The sequence below is a fragment of the Hypoxylon trugodes genome (genome assembly GCF_022578975.1).
Source record: "Hypoxylon trugodes strain CBS 135444 unplaced genomic scaffold F4822scaffold_1, whole genome shotgun sequence".
In the NCBI taxonomy this organism is placed as follows: domain Eukaryota; kingdom Fungi; phylum Ascomycota; class Sordariomycetes; order Xylariales; family Hypoxylaceae; genus Hypoxylon; species Hypoxylon trugodes.
Window position 1 is genome coordinate 857,595 of NW_026250016.1, and position 19,566 is coordinate 877,160.

At 47.1% G+C, this 19,566-nt stretch overlaps 6 protein-coding genes across 6 annotated transcripts; 2 read left to right on the forward strand and 4 right to left on the reverse strand.

Moving 5' to 3' along the window:
- Positions 1–1,023: 1,023 nt before the first annotated feature.
- Positions 1,024–3,779, reverse strand: F4822DRAFT_384311 (4-coumarate-CoA ligase). The gene is made up of 2 exons (XM_051456516.1): positions 2,646–3,779; positions 1,024–2,592 (listed from the first exon to the last, which is right to left on the reverse strand). The coding sequence occupies exons 1-2, from the start codon at positions 3,043–3,045 to the stop codon at positions 1,244–1,246; spliced, it is 1,749 nt and encodes a 582-aa protein (XP_051319097.1). The 5' UTR covers positions 3,046–3,779; the 3' UTR covers positions 1,024–1,243.
- A 531-nt stretch (positions 3,780–4,310) lies between these two features.
- Positions 4,311–6,228, reverse strand: F4822DRAFT_423794 (putative siderophore iron transporter mirB; the record flags this gene model as incomplete). The annotated part of the gene is made up of 3 exons (XM_051460037.1): positions 4,311–5,236; positions 5,288–5,904; positions 5,999–6,228. The coding sequence occupies 3 exons, from the start codon at positions 6,226–6,228 to the stop codon at positions 4,311–4,313; spliced, it is 1,773 nt and encodes a 590-aa protein (XP_051319098.1).
- Positions 6,229–7,146: 918 nt separating this feature from the next.
- Positions 7,147–12,331, forward strand: F4822DRAFT_8575 (putative ABC multidrug transporter). The gene is made up of 3 exons (XM_051464087.1): positions 7,147–7,664; positions 7,747–8,671; positions 8,725–12,331. Exons 1-3 carry the CDS (start codon positions 7,545–7,547, stop codon positions 11,721–11,723), a joined length of 4,044 nt encoding a protein of 1,347 aa, XP_051319099.1. The 5' UTR covers positions 7,147–7,544; the 3' UTR covers positions 11,724–12,331.
- A 1,017-nt stretch (positions 12,332–13,348) lies between these two features.
- F4822DRAFT_8607 (alcohol dehydrogenase) lies at positions 13,349–14,842 on the forward strand. The gene is made up of 2 exons (XM_051464090.1): positions 13,349–13,563; positions 13,626–14,842. The coding sequence occupies exons 1-2, from the start codon at positions 13,509–13,511 to the stop codon at positions 14,624–14,626; spliced, it is 1,056 nt and encodes a 351-aa protein (XP_051319100.1). The 5' UTR covers positions 13,349–13,508; the 3' UTR covers positions 14,627–14,842.
- On the reverse strand, positions 14,842–16,090 carry F4822DRAFT_8513 (polysaccharide lyase family 20 protein). The gene has a single exon (XM_051464077.1). The coding sequence runs from the start codon at positions 15,817–15,819 to the stop codon at positions 15,058–15,060; it is 762 nt and encodes a 253-aa protein (XP_051319101.1). The 5' UTR covers positions 15,820–16,090; the 3' UTR covers positions 14,842–15,057.
- Positions 16,091–16,789: 699 nt separating this feature from the next.
- On the reverse strand, positions 16,790–18,728 carry F4822DRAFT_423798 (cytochrome P450; the record flags this gene model as incomplete). The annotated part of the gene is made up of 7 exons (XM_051460038.1): positions 16,790–16,964; positions 17,063–17,229; positions 17,310–17,424; positions 17,484–17,969; positions 18,019–18,244; positions 18,325–18,598; positions 18,669–18,728. The coding sequence occupies 7 exons, from the start codon at positions 18,726–18,728 to the stop codon at positions 16,790–16,792; spliced, it is 1,503 nt and encodes a 500-aa protein (XP_051319102.1).
- Positions 18,729–19,566: the final 838 nt, after the last annotated feature.

Consider the following 19,566-nt stretch of genomic DNA (forward strand, 5'->3'; position numbering starts at 1 on the left):
TTCCCATTAAGTTGACTTCATGGTTCGGTGCATCGCCTACCGACAATGCGGATCCTTAGCACGATCCTTCGAGATTCTTTTGGTAATTCTTGTCCCCATAAGTAATCACGCTCAATTGACTCTGAATTAGATCCTTTATAGGACTTTATAGCCCTTTCTATTGCGAGCTAATATGACGCCATTGAACTTTATAAATCCCAAGTCGGTTTTCGGGGGAGTTGGACGGGGACACATTGAGCTGAATTTCCAACCACACAGAGCCTTGAAAGTCTAGTTTGGGAAACGCAAACTCCGACGGCTGAAATTGGTTGTATTGTCTAGTTTGTATTTGTTGTCGTAGGAGTTATAAACAAAACAATTACTTTTTCGTGATGCTTTCGCTTTTCAGTGGCACGTTTTCCCTCTTTACGGAGGAAAGCTGAAGTGTTGTTGGTTGAAAACCCAAACAACCTCGTAGCAGATGATAAACCGACTTACCTGTGTTTGCTCTCAGAATTACCAAAGAGAGAGATGCGCAATTAACTCAATTCAGCGATGAGAGAAGTAAGGGGCAAACATTTTGCCACTGTTGTCGAAAAATAGACGCAAGCTCTTGCGATACATGTTATAATCGTGGCATTAGAAGATTAGGTTATGATAAAAAGGATCAGGCTTGTAGATGCTTGCGTAATACGTCGTAGGTGGGGGTTCACGAGCCACCCAACCACCCCATTTTTATCAGATTTATTCGGCTGATAGAAGTCAATAAGAATCTGGCGAAAACATTCAAAGACGACTAGTTGGTGCTTGACGTTGCTCATCTCCAATAAGTATAATTGCGGACTACCTACCTAGGTAGGTACATCTCTTAACTGCTGTTCCTACCTAGATGCCCTAGGAAGTAGGTAGGTAGACTAGTACTGTCAGAAACGAGGATATATTGACTATATAATACAAAATCATCATGAAGGACTCCTATTCGTGCTTAAGAGACGCGTGAAAGAGGGGGTGGCGTAAGCCACAGTCCGGATGTCCGTGATGAGATAGGATGGGCAGCTAGGAAACGCTTATATAACATATTTTTTATGCCATATCATGATGACAAGCAAAAGTTGTGTATAGTGGCGTCTCCAATAGGTACCGACACTTTCTAAACCCTCCACGCCGATGAGATGTCTACCGCTTCTGCTCTAGGTACCCTAGGATCTTACATGTTTAATCTCCCTCTTATCTTGTAATAAACAGATGCCCCTTGGGACCGTATCTACAACTTCTCTAACCTTCTCTTTCTCAGAATTTCCTCCCCAAACCGGGTCATCTCATACTTCTTCACCTTCCCGCTTCCCGTCAGGGGTACCTCCGCCGGAACGCCTCCCTCACCAAGCCAGAACACATGCGTAGGCGCCTTATGCCTTCCAAGCTTCTGCTGCACCCACTCGCGTATCTGTTCATCACTCGGTCTTCCCTCTCCTCCCTTCCTAGCTTCACCCGCCAACTCCAAAAACGCCCCCACCACCTCACCATAATGCGCGTCCTTCAACCCCGCCACTACGGCCCGTGCCACAGCGGGGTGTGCCGTAAGTCTTTCCTCGATTTCGAGGGGGTATATGTTCTCGCCGCCGCGAATGATAATATCTTTAAACCTCCCTGTAATTGTGCAATACCCCTCATCGTCGAACACAGCCTCATCGCCCGTTCTCAACCATAGAACACCTTCCGCATCCCGCGACATGGTCTCCGCTGTCTTTTCGGAATTATTCCAGTAGCCGGCCTGTAATTGATACCCGGCAATCAATAACTCCCCCTTCTCCCCTACAGGCACTATCGCGCCCGTCGCGTGATCCACAACCTTCGCGCGCGCATGTGGCATTAAAGTTCCGACGGTTGTAAGTCGCTTCTCCACGGCATCATCCGTAAACGCGTTAAAACACGTCGGACTAGCCTCAGTAAGTCCGTAACTGCTCGTGAACTCATGCATACTTAGTCGCGCCACCATACGCTCCATTAGATTTCTCGGTACTGGCGCGCCCGCCACAATACCCGTGCGTAAGCGTGCGCGGCTCTCGAAATTTGGCGGTGGGGGTAAGCTCAACATGGCTTCGAACATAGCAGGCACACCATGAAGAGCTGTACACCTTTCGTCGGCGACAGCTTGCATGACCGCAGCAGCGTCGAAAGTCTCTTGTGGATATACAATCTTCGCGCCGTGGGTGATAACAGCGAGCATGCCAAGAACAAGGCCGAAGCAGTGAAACAAGGGCGGCGGACAACAGAGTACGTCGTCCGGAGTGAGCCGCATGCGATCGCCAATAAAACGGGCGTTATTTACGATATTGTGGTGGGTCAGCATAGCAGCTTTGGGAAGGCCAGTGGTACCACTCGTGAACTGTAGGTTACAGACGTTATGCGCGAGGACCCTCTTGCTAAGGCGGTTAAGATGGTTATTGCTTATTCCTCGCCCTTGCTTGATTAAGTCCGCATATGTCGGGTAGGACCCTGATTCCCCTCTTAATATCACGACATTAGGTCCCTTCTTTTGGGTTGCCAGCTCTGATAGGAGCTTTGTGTTATCCGCCTTCCCGATTTTCTTGGTTGTGAAGAATACCTTGCAGTCTATAGGAATGGTCAACCACCATGAGCCTCCACAGTCCGGGGCAACAACCTACCAGTAAAACCCAACGCGTATTGTGCCTCTACAGGCGTATATGTGTTATTCAATATCACTAATATCGCACCAATCCGTGTGACTGCGAAAAAGACTGCCGCGTACTGTTCGCAGTTCCCAGCCATGATACCAACACGATCACCAACACCGATGCCAAGTGATAATAGCGCCTTCGCCAATTGTGCACTCTGGTGGTTCAGCTCATTGTATGTCCATCGAGCGCCAGTCCAGGATGTGACGATACACTCTTGGTTGCCATGATGTTGACATTGTAGATCCAATAACTCCCCTAGAGTTAAATCTACCAACGGAGGATCTACCGGCCCTTCTAAATAAGATAGCTTCTGTCTCTGAAATTGAGGATTTGATATTGATGATGGAATAAGTGGCTGTGTAGCCATCTTGATAGATGGTGGGTGTGTGAGTGAAGGGATTCCGACCGGTTCTGTGTAACGAAACACAAAAGAAATAAGGCCTATCTCCTATTAAGGTCTATGGGAATAATAAAAAGAAAAGGATCTACGCCTGCCGTGATCTTGCTTAACGGGATGTCCAAGAGTTCCAAAAAAGGCTAGAATTAGCATGCAGGAGATCGACCCCCGCCCTAATGCAACGGCTTTTCTAGCTGTACGAAGCAGCAAGCTTCACTCATCCCGAGTGTGGTGACGGCTCCATATACACGGTGAGGTAGATTCTCGAATAGCTTGATAGCTGCGGGAATTTGATGACGCACTAACGCCGAAGCAGTCCACTTTCCTGCCGTGGACAGGTAATTCTGCTATTCTCTGACGATCATTGCTTATGCAGTGTTCTCCCTAGCTTCGACCTCGAAAATTGTCAACCGAAAAATATCTAGCCACTCCGGAATACTCGGCCGAACGTAGTATTCATACGTAAGTAAATCCAGTCCGTTCCTACATGAAATAGGCAATGCCCGAGAAAAATTCCATCCCTGCACCATGTCAATTGCTAGGACCTAGGACCTAGCTCATGGTTTTAACCCAGGAAGATGGGTATAACGAGTGGGTCGTGGGTCGCGATGGGGCAACGAGAAAAATCTAATCATCGGATCTGATAAGATTTGATCTAAGGAAAATCCAGTAAGCAATTTACGCAGTCACATCACCCCTGAACTTGTGCCCTCTCTCTTGCACATTCATCGTGCAATGAAATTGCGAGATCGGAGCTCAGGAGGTGGCTCCCCGGGTGGGTGAAACCTCGACCTGCCGCTTTTATTGCTATTATGACAACCCTTTCACCTGCCATAGGCGGAATGCTCCACGCCCGCATAAAGGTACATCGTGATACTTGGAGTATACGTGTACATAGACTGTACTTTAATATTATTACGGAATTATGTACTTTTCTGCTGTGGTACCCAACACGCGTTCATCAGATATTATGTAACTCTATCTATTTTACTAAATAAAATAACGTCAAGTTATCACCATTAGTCTCAGTTTCACTAAAGAGGAAGATAAAAATAGTGTAGGTAAATAGTAAAAATCTCTTCGTTTATTCATATGGGTTAACCATTTCCTCTATCTAGGATGTTATAAACCTATTCTAATGTTACCTATGAGCATGCTATGCTATATCGTGAGAACACCCGAATGTAAATGCAAGCCACCAAAAAGCAAAATAACACCTAATGCGGCATGAATCATCATAGCACAGTGCCCTTGACTTGTTTAGACTGGCTAACCCTCACATCTTTCCATATCGCCACCGCTAGAATTTCAAAAAGGGAAATGAGGGTTCCCGTCACACACATGCGGTATTGGGCTTTTCCATACGCCTCGATGATAGCGGACCGTACAGGAGTTCCCATCGGGTATCTCAATTGTTTTTTCAGATCTTGCCCAAGAAGAGTCCTTTCTTCTGGTGACCATGTAGGCAAGAGTTGTGCAAGGATTTCTAGGAGTGTCGTATTCCAGATAGCTCCACTGAGTGAATTGCCAATGGCTGAACCAACATAATAAGCCAGTCCTAGAAGAGCCATGACAGAGGCCAGCTCCGCGTGGCTCGCAACGGCCATCACAGCCATCTGCTCGCATATTACGAGTGTGCTACCACCGATGGTGATGAGAATTTGGCACATAATAACCCATGCAATATGGGTATCAGGCCTTCGGAAGACAATCATCAGCCCACCACCTAGTAAATGTACCGGCAGAGCGGCCAAAGCAAGCCACTTAAATCTGTCGGACCGTCTAATTAGATATCCTACAACCACAGCCCATAGACATGAACCAATGCCGTAGATATGCCCAACATAACCGGCCTCATCGACAGATAAGCCATGCACGACTTGTAGGTAAGACGTGTAAAAACCATCCCACGAGAAATATGCGATAAAAATCGTGATCGACAACAAGAACGCACCGGCCACATTTCGCGAGCATAAAAGCGAAAATCGCATAAACGGTCGCTTAGCCCTACGCTCATGTACACCAAACGCAATCGCAAACAAGAGACCGAGTATAGGGAGCACAGCAACGGAGCTATGAACATCAGAAACCGAGGAACCATGAAGCGAGAATGGCACCAAAATTAGCGTCAGAGCGGCCGCGGCAAGAAACATGCCCACAGCTATTTAAGAATTAGTCACTGATATATCAACGCTAAAGTAGTTCAACGCACCGTCGAAATCAATCAAGGATTGACGTAGTTTCGCGATGGTCCACGGCCCACTGCTGGTGGATGTCTGGAGCAGACCCATCTTTCGCGCTTTCTGTGTATTAATAGCCAAGATGGAAAGTATTGGTACGGAAAAAACGACAAATAATATCGCGGAAAACCCGAATGCCCATCTCCAGCTACTACTCTCAAGGAATGCTTTCGCCAATGGTGGACCGATGAATGTGGTGATTAGGGTGGGCGAATTGTTGAATGCAAACGCGAGCGTTCGATCTCTTAACGACGAGGTATCGGCGATGATGATATCAAGAACGTAGGTGAACCCACTGATGCCGACTTGATAGATAACCTGGGCCGCAGCGTAAGTCTGGACATCCTGGGAGGCGGCCATTAGTACGAGTCCTAGCGTCGCGAGCCCTATCATAGACGCAAGACCCTGCGGACGACCCCAGGAATCGACCATTTTAGCTATCGGCAACTTTAGAATACCGCTCATGATAGATGCTATTATTCCGATAGTCGGTATTAGGGAGTGCGCGTGGAATTCGCTAACGACGAAGGGCATGAGATTCGACATTATCTGCCATTGTAGGGTATTCGCAAACGAGCACAGGAAAATACTGAAGTGAGTAACAAATGGTCAGTAAGAACAATGACCTCAATCGCGACAAGTTTTGTTGATCTTTTGATGATAATAATATTATTGCGACTCACAAGCAGTAGGCTAAAACGAGCGCAGCTCTTGACCAAACCTGATTGATAGCATCGGCTTGTTTGATGCCATTCTGCACTTCTACACTCTCTCCTTCATCTTCAGAATCAACAGTGACGACCACATCATCTTTGCTCGAAGCAGATCCATAAGAATCTCTCCGGATATGACTACCTTCGTCGCCGCTAGATTCCCGACCTAGCAGCGGCGCTTGGCTAGTGATGTCTTCCATATTGACCGATGGAGGAACACGCCGGTGGAGATTTGACATAAGTATCAACTCCAAAGAAGAAAAAAAAAGTAGAAAAAAAGTAGTAGTAATATTGAACAAGGGGAGCTAATTTCTATTATTGTAAAAAAGATAATCTAGGATTTCTAGGCAGAGGATGCTGGTCATCAGGCCACCCTGTCAGCTGATGAGTGAGTGGTCCTTCAGCTCTGTTTAGACAGGGCTAAACAGTTGATGGTTAGGGATTTTATTTCGCGCAGATTGAGTCGTGGGGGCTTAGACAACAAACAGGGGGCATGTGATATTGCGCGTACAATCTCTAGGTACGTACGGAAAAGAAGGAAAAGAATACGAGGAATTACAATGATTCAAGCAATCAAGGTAATACAAGACAATCTTGTTAGGGTAAAAGGGATTCAGCTGATAGAATTAAGTCGCACAAGGCGACCCGAGCACCGGGCAAGAAGAAAAAGTAGGGTAGGGACGCGTAGGGTAGACCTTCTGAGAAAGCTACCTAGGTAGCCGCATTTCCCGTCGCATCCTAACTGAATGTTCCCGGTAAATCTGCATGTGTAGCGTAGAAAGGTGAATCAGTGAATGAAACAATAGGCAGTCACCCACCCGAGCCAACCGCCCAAATACGATGAGCTGTCCCTGTGGACCCTTAGCGCATTTCCCAATTCCCACTAATCCATTAGCGCCATCAGATAACTCAATAATAAATTGACAAAAGCAGGATCCGCAATGCATCCCAACCTATCTCGGCCTAGCGTTGAAATGATCTTATCAGATGCTGCGTGCCAAGACCCCGAAACAGCCAGGTCCTACCACACTATGGTTTAGCGGTTGTATTCGTCCCCGCAATCCCGTCCTCGGAGGCAAGGGAATCCCAATCTTGCCTACTGTGGGTAGCGTTGGGTGCATGTACTATGTAATGTAGATGAAGTAGGTACTTTCCCGAGGTCCCCATTCTTCAATGAAAGTACAACTTTGTACACTTTTGACCCTGGAATTGGCGTTACATCATAAAAACTATATACCGTTGTAAACTCGCCGAAATGAGAAGGACCCTCTTCTAGAATGAACTTATGAGCTCCATTGCTTGGTACCCATCTAGTCTCCTATCGTCATGGTTGGTGTTGTATTTGCAATTGTTCCGGCCCATCATGGTTCGGCATGCCAGGGGAGGAGGAAAAAATAATGGATCCATGGGGTGGATTTGGTTGGGGAGAATTGAGAAAAATTTTGATGCCTTCAAGTCTATCTTGAACGTGTCTTCTATGTGTTGAAGGTTCGAGGGCTCACGAACGTTCATTGAGATGGGAAAAGAATCTGTTTCGAATCCCACAATGGGCGTGGCGTCTCGTAACGATGAATCGAGCGCTGACGGAAGTGAAAACAGCTCAGCCATTCGGAGAGTAGCATCGATGGCGTCACATGTAAATATCATCAATTTACAGCGTACATACCATTCCGTACGTACGCAAAAATCCAATGGATTGGCTAACTTACTCAATCTAGGTTTCTCGGGGTCTCTTTCGATATTTCCGCCTCCTGACGTATGCCGAACCGGGAAAAATAGATATCGCACTGTTAATCGTCGGTACCATCGCAGCAATCGCAGCTGGAATACCATTCCCGCTTCTTGGAATCTTATTCGGTCAATTAGTCGACGACTTAGACTCGGCAACATGTGCGGTTCAGGATGCGACTCCGTCCAGCGAATATCAGGATGCTGTCAATCAGAAGGTCCTGCTAGTTATGGCTTGCGCTCTGGCGCAATTCGCGCTCATTTACGTCCATACTGTATGCTGGAACCTTTTCGGTGATAGACTCGCCCATCGATTGCGAGAACGTTATTTCCGCTCCTTACTCCGCCAGGAGGTGTCATTTTTCGATAAGCTACCCGCCGGAGAAGTATCCTCACGTCTGAGCGCCGACATCAACATAATAAAAAGCGGCACATCGGAAAAAGTAGGCGTGTATGTAGGCTCGCTCGCTATGTTTATCACCTCCTATATTATCGCATTCATTAAAGATGCGAGGCTTGCGGGCATATTAGTCTCACTGGTTCCTGCATTCATGTTAATGTCTCTCGTGGGCGGCCACTTCGTTGGGAAATTCTCTGGCCTAGCATCCAAATACATTGCCGATGCATCATCCATCGCCTTGGAAAGTCTGTCGAACGTTATGGTAGTACATGCATTTCGCGCGAATGATAGGCTCGAGGAAAAGTTCGCCGGAAAACTCATTGCGGCAAAGGGCCAAGCGGTGAAAAAAGCTATCACGACAGCTATTCAATCGGGTTTGCTCTACTTCATAGCTTTCTCAGCGAGTGGATTAGCATACTGGCAAGGAAGCCGGACAATTGCCGACGTTATTGGAGGCCGAGCAGAAGGAGTAACGATTGGTTCAACATACACAATTATTTTCTTATTAGTCGACGGTGAGTTCCTCGTATTTTTTTGATGTGAATATCTTCTCATATTGATCCTCTAGCTTCTCTCGTGATCAGTCAAATTTCACCGTACTTGCAAATTTTCGGCTCAGCCACGGCAGCCTTAGAGAAACTCGAAACAGACATGAACCGTCGTTCCAAAATTGACGGCACGCTTCCTTCCGAGGGCGGTGATTCCGAATTCTTCTCTGGAGATGTTCAACTCGATAATGTGGACTTCACCTACCCATCACGACCAGACGTTCCCGTGATTCAAGGGGTTACACTTCACTTACCCGCGGGCCAGCATACCGCGATCGTTGGTCTATCTGGAAGTGGAAAATCAACGATCGCTGGTTTGCTCACCCGACTGTATGATCCGGATCAAGGTACCATAAGCGTTGATGGTCGGGATGTTCGCGACTTCAATGTGCGTCAGCTACGAAGCTTTGTCGGGCTTGTCCAACAAGACCCCTTGCTTTTGGATAGATCGGTGCTGGAAAATATAGCCCTTGGATTAGTAAACTCTCCGCGTCCTGAACACACACCCCTCCAACCTATCCTTTTCAGCAACCAGTTATCTCTAATAGCGGAAGCTGTAAGACGTGGACAAGATCTGGTAACTGCAGCAGAGCAATACGGTACCGCAGCGGTCGAGATTGTGAAGATGGTCCAACGAGCGGCGGGTCTTGCTGATGCTGAGGTATTCTTGAAGACTTTGGAATTCGGACTCGGTACAATTGTTGGACCTAACGGCGACTTACTCAGTGGAGGACAGAAGCAACGAGTGGCGCTAGCAAGGGCTCTAGTGAAAGACCCTAAAGTTCTCATATTGGATGAGGCAACTTCATCTCTTGACTCAGCTAGTGAGCAACGAATTCAAGGAGCCATCGAGAAGGTATCTTTGGGAAGAACGGTTATTTCAATTGCACATCGCCTGGCAACCGTGAAGAACGCTGATAATATCGTGGTTATGCGTAATGGAAAGGTTATTGAGCAAGGTCGCCACGTAGATTTGATCGCGAAGGACGGCGATTATGCTGCCCTCGTCCGACTGCAGAACGTGGGGTCAGAGACCTCAAGTATGAGTACCGCGAAGGATAGCACCGCAAAGGATGCTGAATACTCCGAAATCGATTTGGAGAGAGTAACCCAGGCTCTCACACCCAACGACGAGAAAGCTTGCGAAGCGGGAGCTATCGAAGTTCAGAAGGAAGTGGAAAAGGAGGCGGAATCTTCCGATCGCTCCAGACCGACATGGGCTACAATCAAGAGCCTAGCCGCTATAACTCGACCTTACTTGTTTTGGTTCTTTGTTGCTGCCATCGCTTCCGTGGTTGTTGGCGGAACCTACTCCGGATCAGCGTTGATTTTCGGCCACACTATTGGTGCTTTGAGTCCTTGTAACACCGAGGACGCTATTAGAGCAGCCGGTAGCTTCTTCGGCCTCATGTTCTTCGTGCTTGCCATTGCGGAATTATTTGCCAATGGGGTGAGCTGGTCAGGATTTGGCTGGGTTGCGCAAAAGGTTCTATACACCATTAGAGTACTTTCGTTCCGGTCGCTGCTTGAGCAGGACCTACAATGGCACCAATCCGAGGGTCGTACCCCATCGACATTGTTGTCGTATATAACGAGTGACTCGTCCGCAGTGGAGGGTCTAACAGGTTCCATAATAGGGACTATCTTCTCCATCTGCGTCAATTTTGTTGTCGCACTCGTGCTGTCACTCATTATCGCCTGGAAAATCGCCGTCGTCTGTCTCGCCACGGTACCGCTTATGCTTGGATCAGGTATAATGCAAATGCGCATCATCTCCCGCTTTTCAGAGCGCCATGAAAATGCGTTTTCGAAATCAGTAGGTATAACAGTTGAAGCGGTGAATTCGATCAAGACAGTAGCTGCGTTATCGCTAGAGCAGGAAGTGCTCGAGGCGTATCGTCGTTCGCTCTCTGCCCCTCGGAAGGAGATGACGCGTTCGAGTCTGTGGGCCAATCTATTCCTCTCAATCACCTACAGTATTTCGAACCTCATTTATGCTTTTATTTATTGGTGGGGAGCGAAGCAGATTATCGAAAGCCACTACACGCAGGTCCAATTCTTTATCGTGTTGATTGCGCTTCTAGTCAGCGCGCAACTTTGGGGTCAACTCTTCACACTCGCACCTGAGATGACGAGGGCGGGTAGAGCAGTCGGGAGAATCTTCGACCTCATTGATTTGGGATCTTCCAAAAACCGATTGACAAACAAATCAGGTCCTAATGACCCGGAAGCGACCGTCGAATCTAAGAAAGCGGGGACATCGAGTAGCCATGGTCTTGCTGTGAGCTTCAAACAAGTGAGATTTTCGTACCCCGCGCGACCGGGTCGACAGGTTCTAAAGGGATTGGATATCGAAATTCGACCAGGTCAATTTTGCGCCCTCGTGGGTCCAAGCGGTGCTGGTAAATCGACGGTTATTTCGCTGCTAGAACGAATGTACAGCGTGGAGTCGGGAGCTATCGAAGTTGATGGGTTCAACATTTCTGCCAAGAAAGAGCCTATTTTTCGGGATGATATTGGTCTAGTACCACAGGACAGCGTACTTTTCGACGGTAGCATTCGTTTCAACGTCGCTCTCGGAGCTCGTCCGGGTATAGAACCATCAGATGCCGAAATTGAGGAGGCGTGCAAACTAGCCAACATCCACAACACCATCGTAGCTCTGCCCGATGGTTACAACACCCAGTGTGGACCGAGTGGGGGACAACTCTCGGGCGGGCAGAAGCAACGGCTCTCCATCGCGAGGGCATTAGTTCGTAAGCCACGTCTATTGCTTCTAGATGAGTCGACTAGTGCGTTAGATGCAGAATCGGAAAGATTACTCCAGGATGGATTGGAGCAAGCGACGCGGGGTATAACAGTCGTGGCCATCGCACACCGACTGCATACAATTCGACGCGCGGACGTGATCTTCATGATTGAGGATGGTCGATGTGTGGAGAGAGGATCACATGAAGAATTATTAACTCGTTGCGAAAGCTATCGTGTAAATGTTCTGCATCAGACCTTGGATCATTAAGGGTAGGCCTGGACCTATCTTTTTATGATAACAAGACATTATATAATATTGCGTTGTTAAAGCGCTTAGGAATAATAGAATAGGATACGTATATACTCATAGACTAGGTAAAAGTAATAATCAAGCCTAAATGAAGTAACATTGTTGGAATTATCACGAGAAGGTGGTAAGGTTTGCGACCATCGTCTCGTTGTTTTCCTGTGAAACGTCGTTTAGGTACCTATCTCGGAGAGCGGAGATGTCTACTCCGAGATGGAAGTTATATCCGACGACCGAGCAGCTACGGAAATTATGAGATGCGTCACCGAACTCTACCTACATTTATGAGACATCTACATGTTAACTCCAAAATCTTCAATGTTGAAACTCAGCCTGCATTTATTTGAAAAGATACATGTATCTAATAAATATTCGGCTTCATCGTATCTCGAGTAACCCATCCTAATATTGGCCTTCCTTCACTAAAGATCTATTTCTTCAGATGCTGTTATTTCCGGGGTACATTCCTTTAACTTTAACTTGCTTTTTAAGTTTCACAACCCCTCCAAAAATCTCTTCTCGTAACGATGACATAACCGTTGTGTAACAATAACCCGATCCTTCCTAATATCTGGAATAAACATTAAGCTTTTCTCTATAACTGCAAGAGGAATGGAAGCCACATGATGCAGCTTCCACTTCCATTCCACCGGACACTGCGAGATGAGCTGAGAGCCTTCAAGTTAAAGCTAGGGGGACCCACCCCCGCTTAGAGTTGTGGGCTGACTTTCCATTAACACTTTCCGCCGCACTGTCCTTCGCTGTCACCCGATTAGTGTAAAAATCATAAAATCATACGACAGCGATTGGAGTCTAGAGCTTTGCCTCACAAATTTCTCTCAACGCAACAGCCCAACTTTGAATTATACCTCTTTTCTTCTCTGCATCCTGCAAGTGAGGAAAGTTAGCAAACCTACCTATGTGCACATAATGCTAATCCAATGTGATCAACATTACATATCCATTTCCCCGTGTTTCAATCAAAGATGCATATTTAGACGCTTTACTACATTCTAACATCAACATGTTCTAAATATTTTAGATACAGCACAAACCAGCCAATCATTGAAGGCATATACACATCTAAAGCTCGACCATACGGAACCGGCGGAGTTCCGCGCGGCCGAAGGCTCGACGCTATCTGTATGTCATCTGCAGCGCTACCAAGGCACGTTCCTAAGCCTGAAGAAGAGGTGAAAGTGGCGCGGTCTGGTGCGTCTTCTCCGGCCGGTGCCAGATCTGCACACTTCCAGCCAAAGAAAAGCTCCTGACATGTCACCTTCTTATGTCTTTCTACCGTGTAGACTATAGTTTTTTTTTCGCCCCGGCTTACTCCGTATTCGCCTGCGGTAACAAGGCATTGACCTAAACTCTAGATCGACCGGCAGCATGGATTCGAGTGTAACTAATATTACGAAGCCCCATTGTATTCGATGCGCGGTGCTCATTCGGCGTCGTGAGAGGGGTAAGGTGACGTTGTGCATCCCATCCTAAGAGATGGTTTGCCCGGGCGGGCGCGAGTTCTCTTTGGAGACGATGCCCTTGACCAAAAACGGATGGATGTCGATCGGACTCTGGTTGTCATCGCCAGAGTCTTATATAACATAAGGGTTGACGCTTGAAACCTTCTTGTTTTCATCATCATCATCAACTAAATCAACTCAATCAGAAGTTAATTAGACCCCCTTTTCGGATACACTTCCTCTTATTCCTTTCATCAGATCCAATCCACAGTATCAATCAGCCATGACTGATATTCCGAGCGACCAATGGGCACAGGTCGTTGAACAGACGGGCGGACGTGAGTAGCCACTTTTCTTTCCCATACCATCGTCTACCAGTCCAGTAACTAACGTCTAATAGCTGTCCACTATAAGAAGATCCCGGTTCCCAAGCCAGGTCCAGATGAGGTTCTCATCAATATAAAGTACTCCGGTGTTTGCCACACGGATCTTCACGCATTAAATGGCGATTGGCCATTACCCACCAAGATGCCCTTCGTTGGTGGCCACGAAGGTGCTGGCGTCGTCGTAGCACGCGGAGAACTCGTCAAGGACGTCGAGATAGGCGACTATGCCGGTATCAAGTGGCTAAACGGTTCATGCTTAAGCTGTTCATTCTGCCAGCAATCTGACGAATCACTCTGTCCCAAGGCCTTATTATCAGGTTATACAGTAGACGGCAGCTTCCAACAATATGCTATCGGCAAGGCAGCCCATGTCGCTAGGATCCCAAAGGAATGCAGCCTTGAGGCTGTTTCACCCATCCTCTGCGCCGGTTTAACGGTGTACAAGGCCTTGAAGGAATCTGGTGCAAGGCCCGGCCAACAAGTCGCCATCGTCGGCGCTGGAGGTGGTCTCGGAAGCTTAGCCATTCAATACGCTAAGGCTATGGGACTCCACGTGATCGCCATCGATGGTGGTGAGGAGAAAGGCAAGATGTGCAAAGAGCTTGGCGCTACCGATTACGTCGACTTCAGCACGACTAAGAACCTAGTTCAATCCGTCAAGAGTGCGACGGCCGATGGCTTCGGTCCTCACGCCGTCCTCTTACTTGCCGTTAGCGAAGGCCCCTTCCAGCAAGCTAGCGAATACGTACGCAGCCGAGGGTCCATCGTCTGTGTCGGTATGCCTGCTGGCGCCTACCTGAAGGCACCTGTATTCGACACAGTAGTCCGCATGATCAACATCAAGGGTAGCTATGTCGGTAACCGCCAAGACACTGCTGAAGCCATCGACTTCTTCAGACGAGGCCTCATTAAGGCTCCCTACAAGGTCGTCGGCCTCAGCAAGCTGCAAGAAATATTCGACTTGATGAAGGCTAGTAAGATTGCTGGTCGGTATGTTGTCGACACAAGTAAATAAACAGGGTTTACGGAGTTTAGGAGATACCATACTGTGATGTTTTCCTTTTCTTGTATATATATTGGTAATGGCCGGCCGATTGGAGTGGTACGACTAGATGAGCTAAAATGAGTGTATAAAATGTCGAATAATTGAACACATTATAAATTCACGATCGGTCTTAACTATTGTCGGTAGGAACCCAGGCGCATAGCACATAACGGCTCATTCCAAAACGAGCTTACCTACCTAAGGTACACTCGGCTAAGAAACAACCCGATAGAAGCGATACCATTTTCTACGCTAAATTCACCGAATCGCGAAGTCGAATTATGATCAAGATCTTTTGAATTGATCAATGGCCGTAACTATTCGATTGAATAATCACTCAAGGTACCTATTCAATTAGGATGAGCTCGAAATACTCAAAGGGTCCAATCCTTGCTACCCGTTTACCACTTATCAGGCGCAGCATCAGCAAACGCATCGCCGGCAGCGATCTGATCGTACCAGACCTGTCGCGTGCCCTGCGTACCCTCATAACCATGATCATGCCAAGCATTCGCATACAACCCGACTCTAAACTGGAACGGCCGTCCATCGCCCACATTCGTCGGAAGATTATACGCCTCAACCACTTTCTCGCCATCATACCATAACTTGAAAAATCCCGTGTTATCGCTCTTCCAACTAGCCTGAATCTCAACACGGTGCCACACACCAGCAGTAACTTTCTTAAGCCCATCAAACGACTTAATCTTCTGCTGATCCGTCGGACAGACCTCACCATACTTAACCCTAGTCGCAAGTTGATCACCATCAATCCACACCATGGTACTAGGCATATAATCCTCACCACAGTTCAAATCCGAGAAATCAGTAATGAACTGCGCGAGATTATACCCCTGCGCCGGGCTGAATTGCCAGTTATCCTGCAATCGAAACGCGAAGCCATAAAATCCGGTGTCGCCTTTTTTGTACGCGTTGAATTTCACAGCTTCAGAGTGGTAGCGACCGGAGTAGCTCGAGTCGTGGATTTGCGTCATGCGGAGCGCGGTTGAGCCTTTGTATACTTGGTCGGTTACTTCGTCGACGGTACCCTTGTGCTCGTGGGTGTAGGCGTCCCAGCCTGATTTCGTCCCGGTGTTGTGCCAGAATTGGGTGGCTTCTACGGCCGTGAGGCCCAGCGCGAGGAGTGTATTTGAGAGACGCATATTGATCAATTGCTTGCGCAAGCGGAATCTTCTGGGTTCGAGTTGGTTGAGTGAAGAAGCATGGGCTGTTCGATCATTATTTCATACCTGAAGTGTTCAGATATTTATACCTCGGCGGCATTGAATTGTAGATTCACCGCGCTGACGTTTAGTTACGAACGCACCAATCCGATCTCGATGTAACATCAGAACCGGGAAGGTGTTTAGTCAACATCAAAATTAGAACTAAGGACCCCGGATTCAATACCACCGTTCTAAGCTCCTCGGTTCCAAATCGAGACATGAGATTCAACATCTTTTTTGAGCCTCCATAGCGAAGTTCAGACGTATGATTAGTAGGACCACTGTACCAAAGCGGAAATTAGCTATTTTGAGGCGGCTGAATCAGCTGACGTCCCCTGTAGAGCCCATATATCGATATTCTATTACTTACGGTAACTAATTTAACCTATGCATTAGCTAATAGATTGGTAGCTGAAGTAGCTTGCGAACAGAATAGGGGTTGAAATAGTCTTGGCTCTACTATATACGTGAGAAGTACGTCAGCAATATTTAGTAGAAAGGCTGTTTCGTAGAAGCATCAATAACAATTCTATAGGCTCTATAGCTTGTGGAATGGCGGTAATCGACGAAACCACGCGCTCTTTGGCGCTTAAGGGCTTACAAGGTAGTTAATAAAGTACCTAGGTAGTCACTCTTCTTGATACAGCGTAGGGCACTGGGGTTGAGGTAAAGTGCTGACCTAACCCTTGAATAAAACCCTAACCCTAGTTCCGAACCACTTGGTGTAACACAACATATAATGGGGGCCGTATAGGACGATTTGAAGCATGTATAATTTCGTATATGTAAGTCAGATACTCGTATATAATGACTGAAAAACTGGAATTGTCCGCGAACCATATAGCCTACTGTCTTGACTGCCCCTGTTACTTTCCCCTGAGGAACATACGAGAAGGACTCTAAATGTTTAACCCGATTTCTTCACAACCGGGGCCAAGTGGACCTTTAGTGGTGGTTTCTCCCATATAACATATACCTTCTGATCCTCTAACCAGCGTTGATTAACTGGATCGTCAGCAAGGACCATATCGAAGTTATAGATGACCCTTGCCAAAATGAGGCGCATCTCAGAATACGCCAGGCTAATTTCAAGTCAGCATGATTCGACACTACTCATTATCATCCAATCCACAAGGCATCCCAGCAGAGATGGAAATCGTGGTGATATATTGCGACTCACTTCCTACCAAGACAATTCCTAGGACCAACTGAAAACGGTTGTACCGCATCGAGTCTATCGCCTTCATATTTCGGGTCGCCCATCCATCGCTCTGGAGCGTATACCATTGGGTCAGTCCAATAGAGGGGGTTGTGGTTGATGGCCCACTGCCAGACAGCGACGGTTGTCTGACTCAAGTTAGCCTATGATATTTCGATCCATATTCACCAAAGGAAATAGGGGTAGTAGTAATGGAATAAGATCTTACACCCTCTGCCACATATTCTCCGCAAATAGTAGTGCCTCCTTTCGGTACGGTTCTCGTAAGATCACCTGGAACGGGAGGGTAACATCGGAACGCTTCGTTAAGACATGCAAGCATGCTAGAGTCTCAAGTTAGTATTCGGTTAATCCACGAGACAGGATAGAAATTCTCACTTACTAGTGCAAATTTCCAACAGAAGTCAAAGTAATCTCATCCTCACTTTTGAAAGTCGACCGAACCTCCTCCGTCAACTTCTCAAGACAATGCCTATTAGTCGTAAGTAGGAACGCCGCTCCACTCAACAGTGTAGCCGTAGTCTCTGAGCCCGCGATAATAAGCAGACTAGCATTTCCCACCATCTGGCCCAAATTGAGGTTAAGCTTTTCCCTCGACTTGATCAAGCCCTCGATAAGGTCCGGTCTCTCGACACCAAGCTTAATTCTCTCTTGAAGCTTATTCGATACCAATTCCAGATACTCGCTGTTCTTCGTCATATACCCTCCCCTATATAAAAAGTTGACCAGCGGACGAAATCCAAGTCGAACCAAAGCCTGGAAGTAAGCGCTTTCCTTCAGTGATTTTATAACGAGTGCTACCCAGGGATGGTAAGATGAGCCCTCCAAGCATCCGAACGAGGAACCGAAGCCGAGGTCCCCGATAATGCTGTCGAAACGTTACTTCAATTGTCCTGTTATACCTTTCGATAACTTACTCAAAGGTAGTCCAGTTAAACCACTCGCGCAAGTCAAGCGGTCCGCGCCCACAGTTCTCATGGAGTCGTTGTATGAGTAAGTCTATATACTCATTAATAATAGGCTCTTGCTCTCGCATCGTCTTATCCGAGAATCCGTGTGAAAGTTGCCGACGAAGGGAGCCATGTTCGTCTCGAGGGGCGTCGATGATAGTCGTAGGTCGGTCTGGTAATAAATTGTATAGATCTATGAAGTTATAGTTAGCTAATTATGTAATAGCTCGCTTTATAACATTAGAAATTCGTAACAAGGAATCGATTCATTACCTTTGTCCTTAGAAAGCTCTTCGGTGCCAGGCGGACGATGGCCATAAATCTCCTTGAATGCTTGAGGGTCGCTGAAGAGGACTTCAGTGGGCGAGATTCGAATGCTTTTGCCATATTTGTAGTGGATTTTAGCTACTCTAAAAGGTATGTCTCCTTTAAAAATGTGATACACCATCGGGATATTAGAAATACGCCAATGGATCGGCCCGGGGAATTTTGCTAGCGGGTGGAAGTAAAGCCTGTAGACTATGGTCCCCACGACGTAGAGGATTGCCTAATTATGTCGTTAGCATAGACTAGTCGCCGGCCAGGTTGTGTTAGAACGAGACTAGTAAGTGACTTACAGTTGCGGCACATATCGAAACGATACTAATAGCCCCTCCAACTTCAGCGGTTGGAGCCATGGTGAATGTAGATGATTTTTTCTCTTTCAAGTCAGTAGGCGTAACATCGACATTTGGGTCTTGGATGACCACTCCTGTTTATGAAATCTGTGGCAAGGCTCTATTTATATGAAAACCATGCCTTTAATCCTCCGGTTTAGGACTACATGCGTAACAGGGCATATTATACCACGGAGGAGTATTCCACTTTGATAGGATCATAGTATAAGAGACGTTACCTTGCAACAGCAAATCAGAAGTCTCCAAACGGTATCGCTTTCCGGTCTCGTACCATATGTCCATATCGATACATCGTTGCCTGAGTATATGTCCGCAAATCACTGGACTCGTACGGCGGAGTAGCGGAGTTCAAGCGTAATCGTATAGGAGGACATATCTGGGTACTTAGGTAAAACATGGAATCCAGATCGGCCGTATAGCGAACCTCACAAAAGAAAGTCTCCAGCCAATGACAAGGGATGCGTTTTAGATGTACATGCATATCTTGGTCCGGGCTGCGTACCACCACTCCCGGTAGATCACCCGGTATCTAGGAGGGTTATTCATGTAAGCCTTGTATAAGCTATCCCCACAGCCGTCGGGTAACACGGTGCCGATACATAAGATGCAAAGTCAATCCCTCCAAGATTTACGATGTTTCGAATGTCTTGTGGATACCCTATTATGTCTAGATCTTGCGGGCGTATCCGTGAGCTAACTCAAGTTGTATAGTCTCTGAACGAGTACGAGCCGTGTGATAGATCCTGAATACGTACGTTGATATCGCCCTTACTTTCTATTTGCTATTTGCTACCTATATCATCTGCACTGCGGAGGCAAAATGGTGGATAATGTCTAG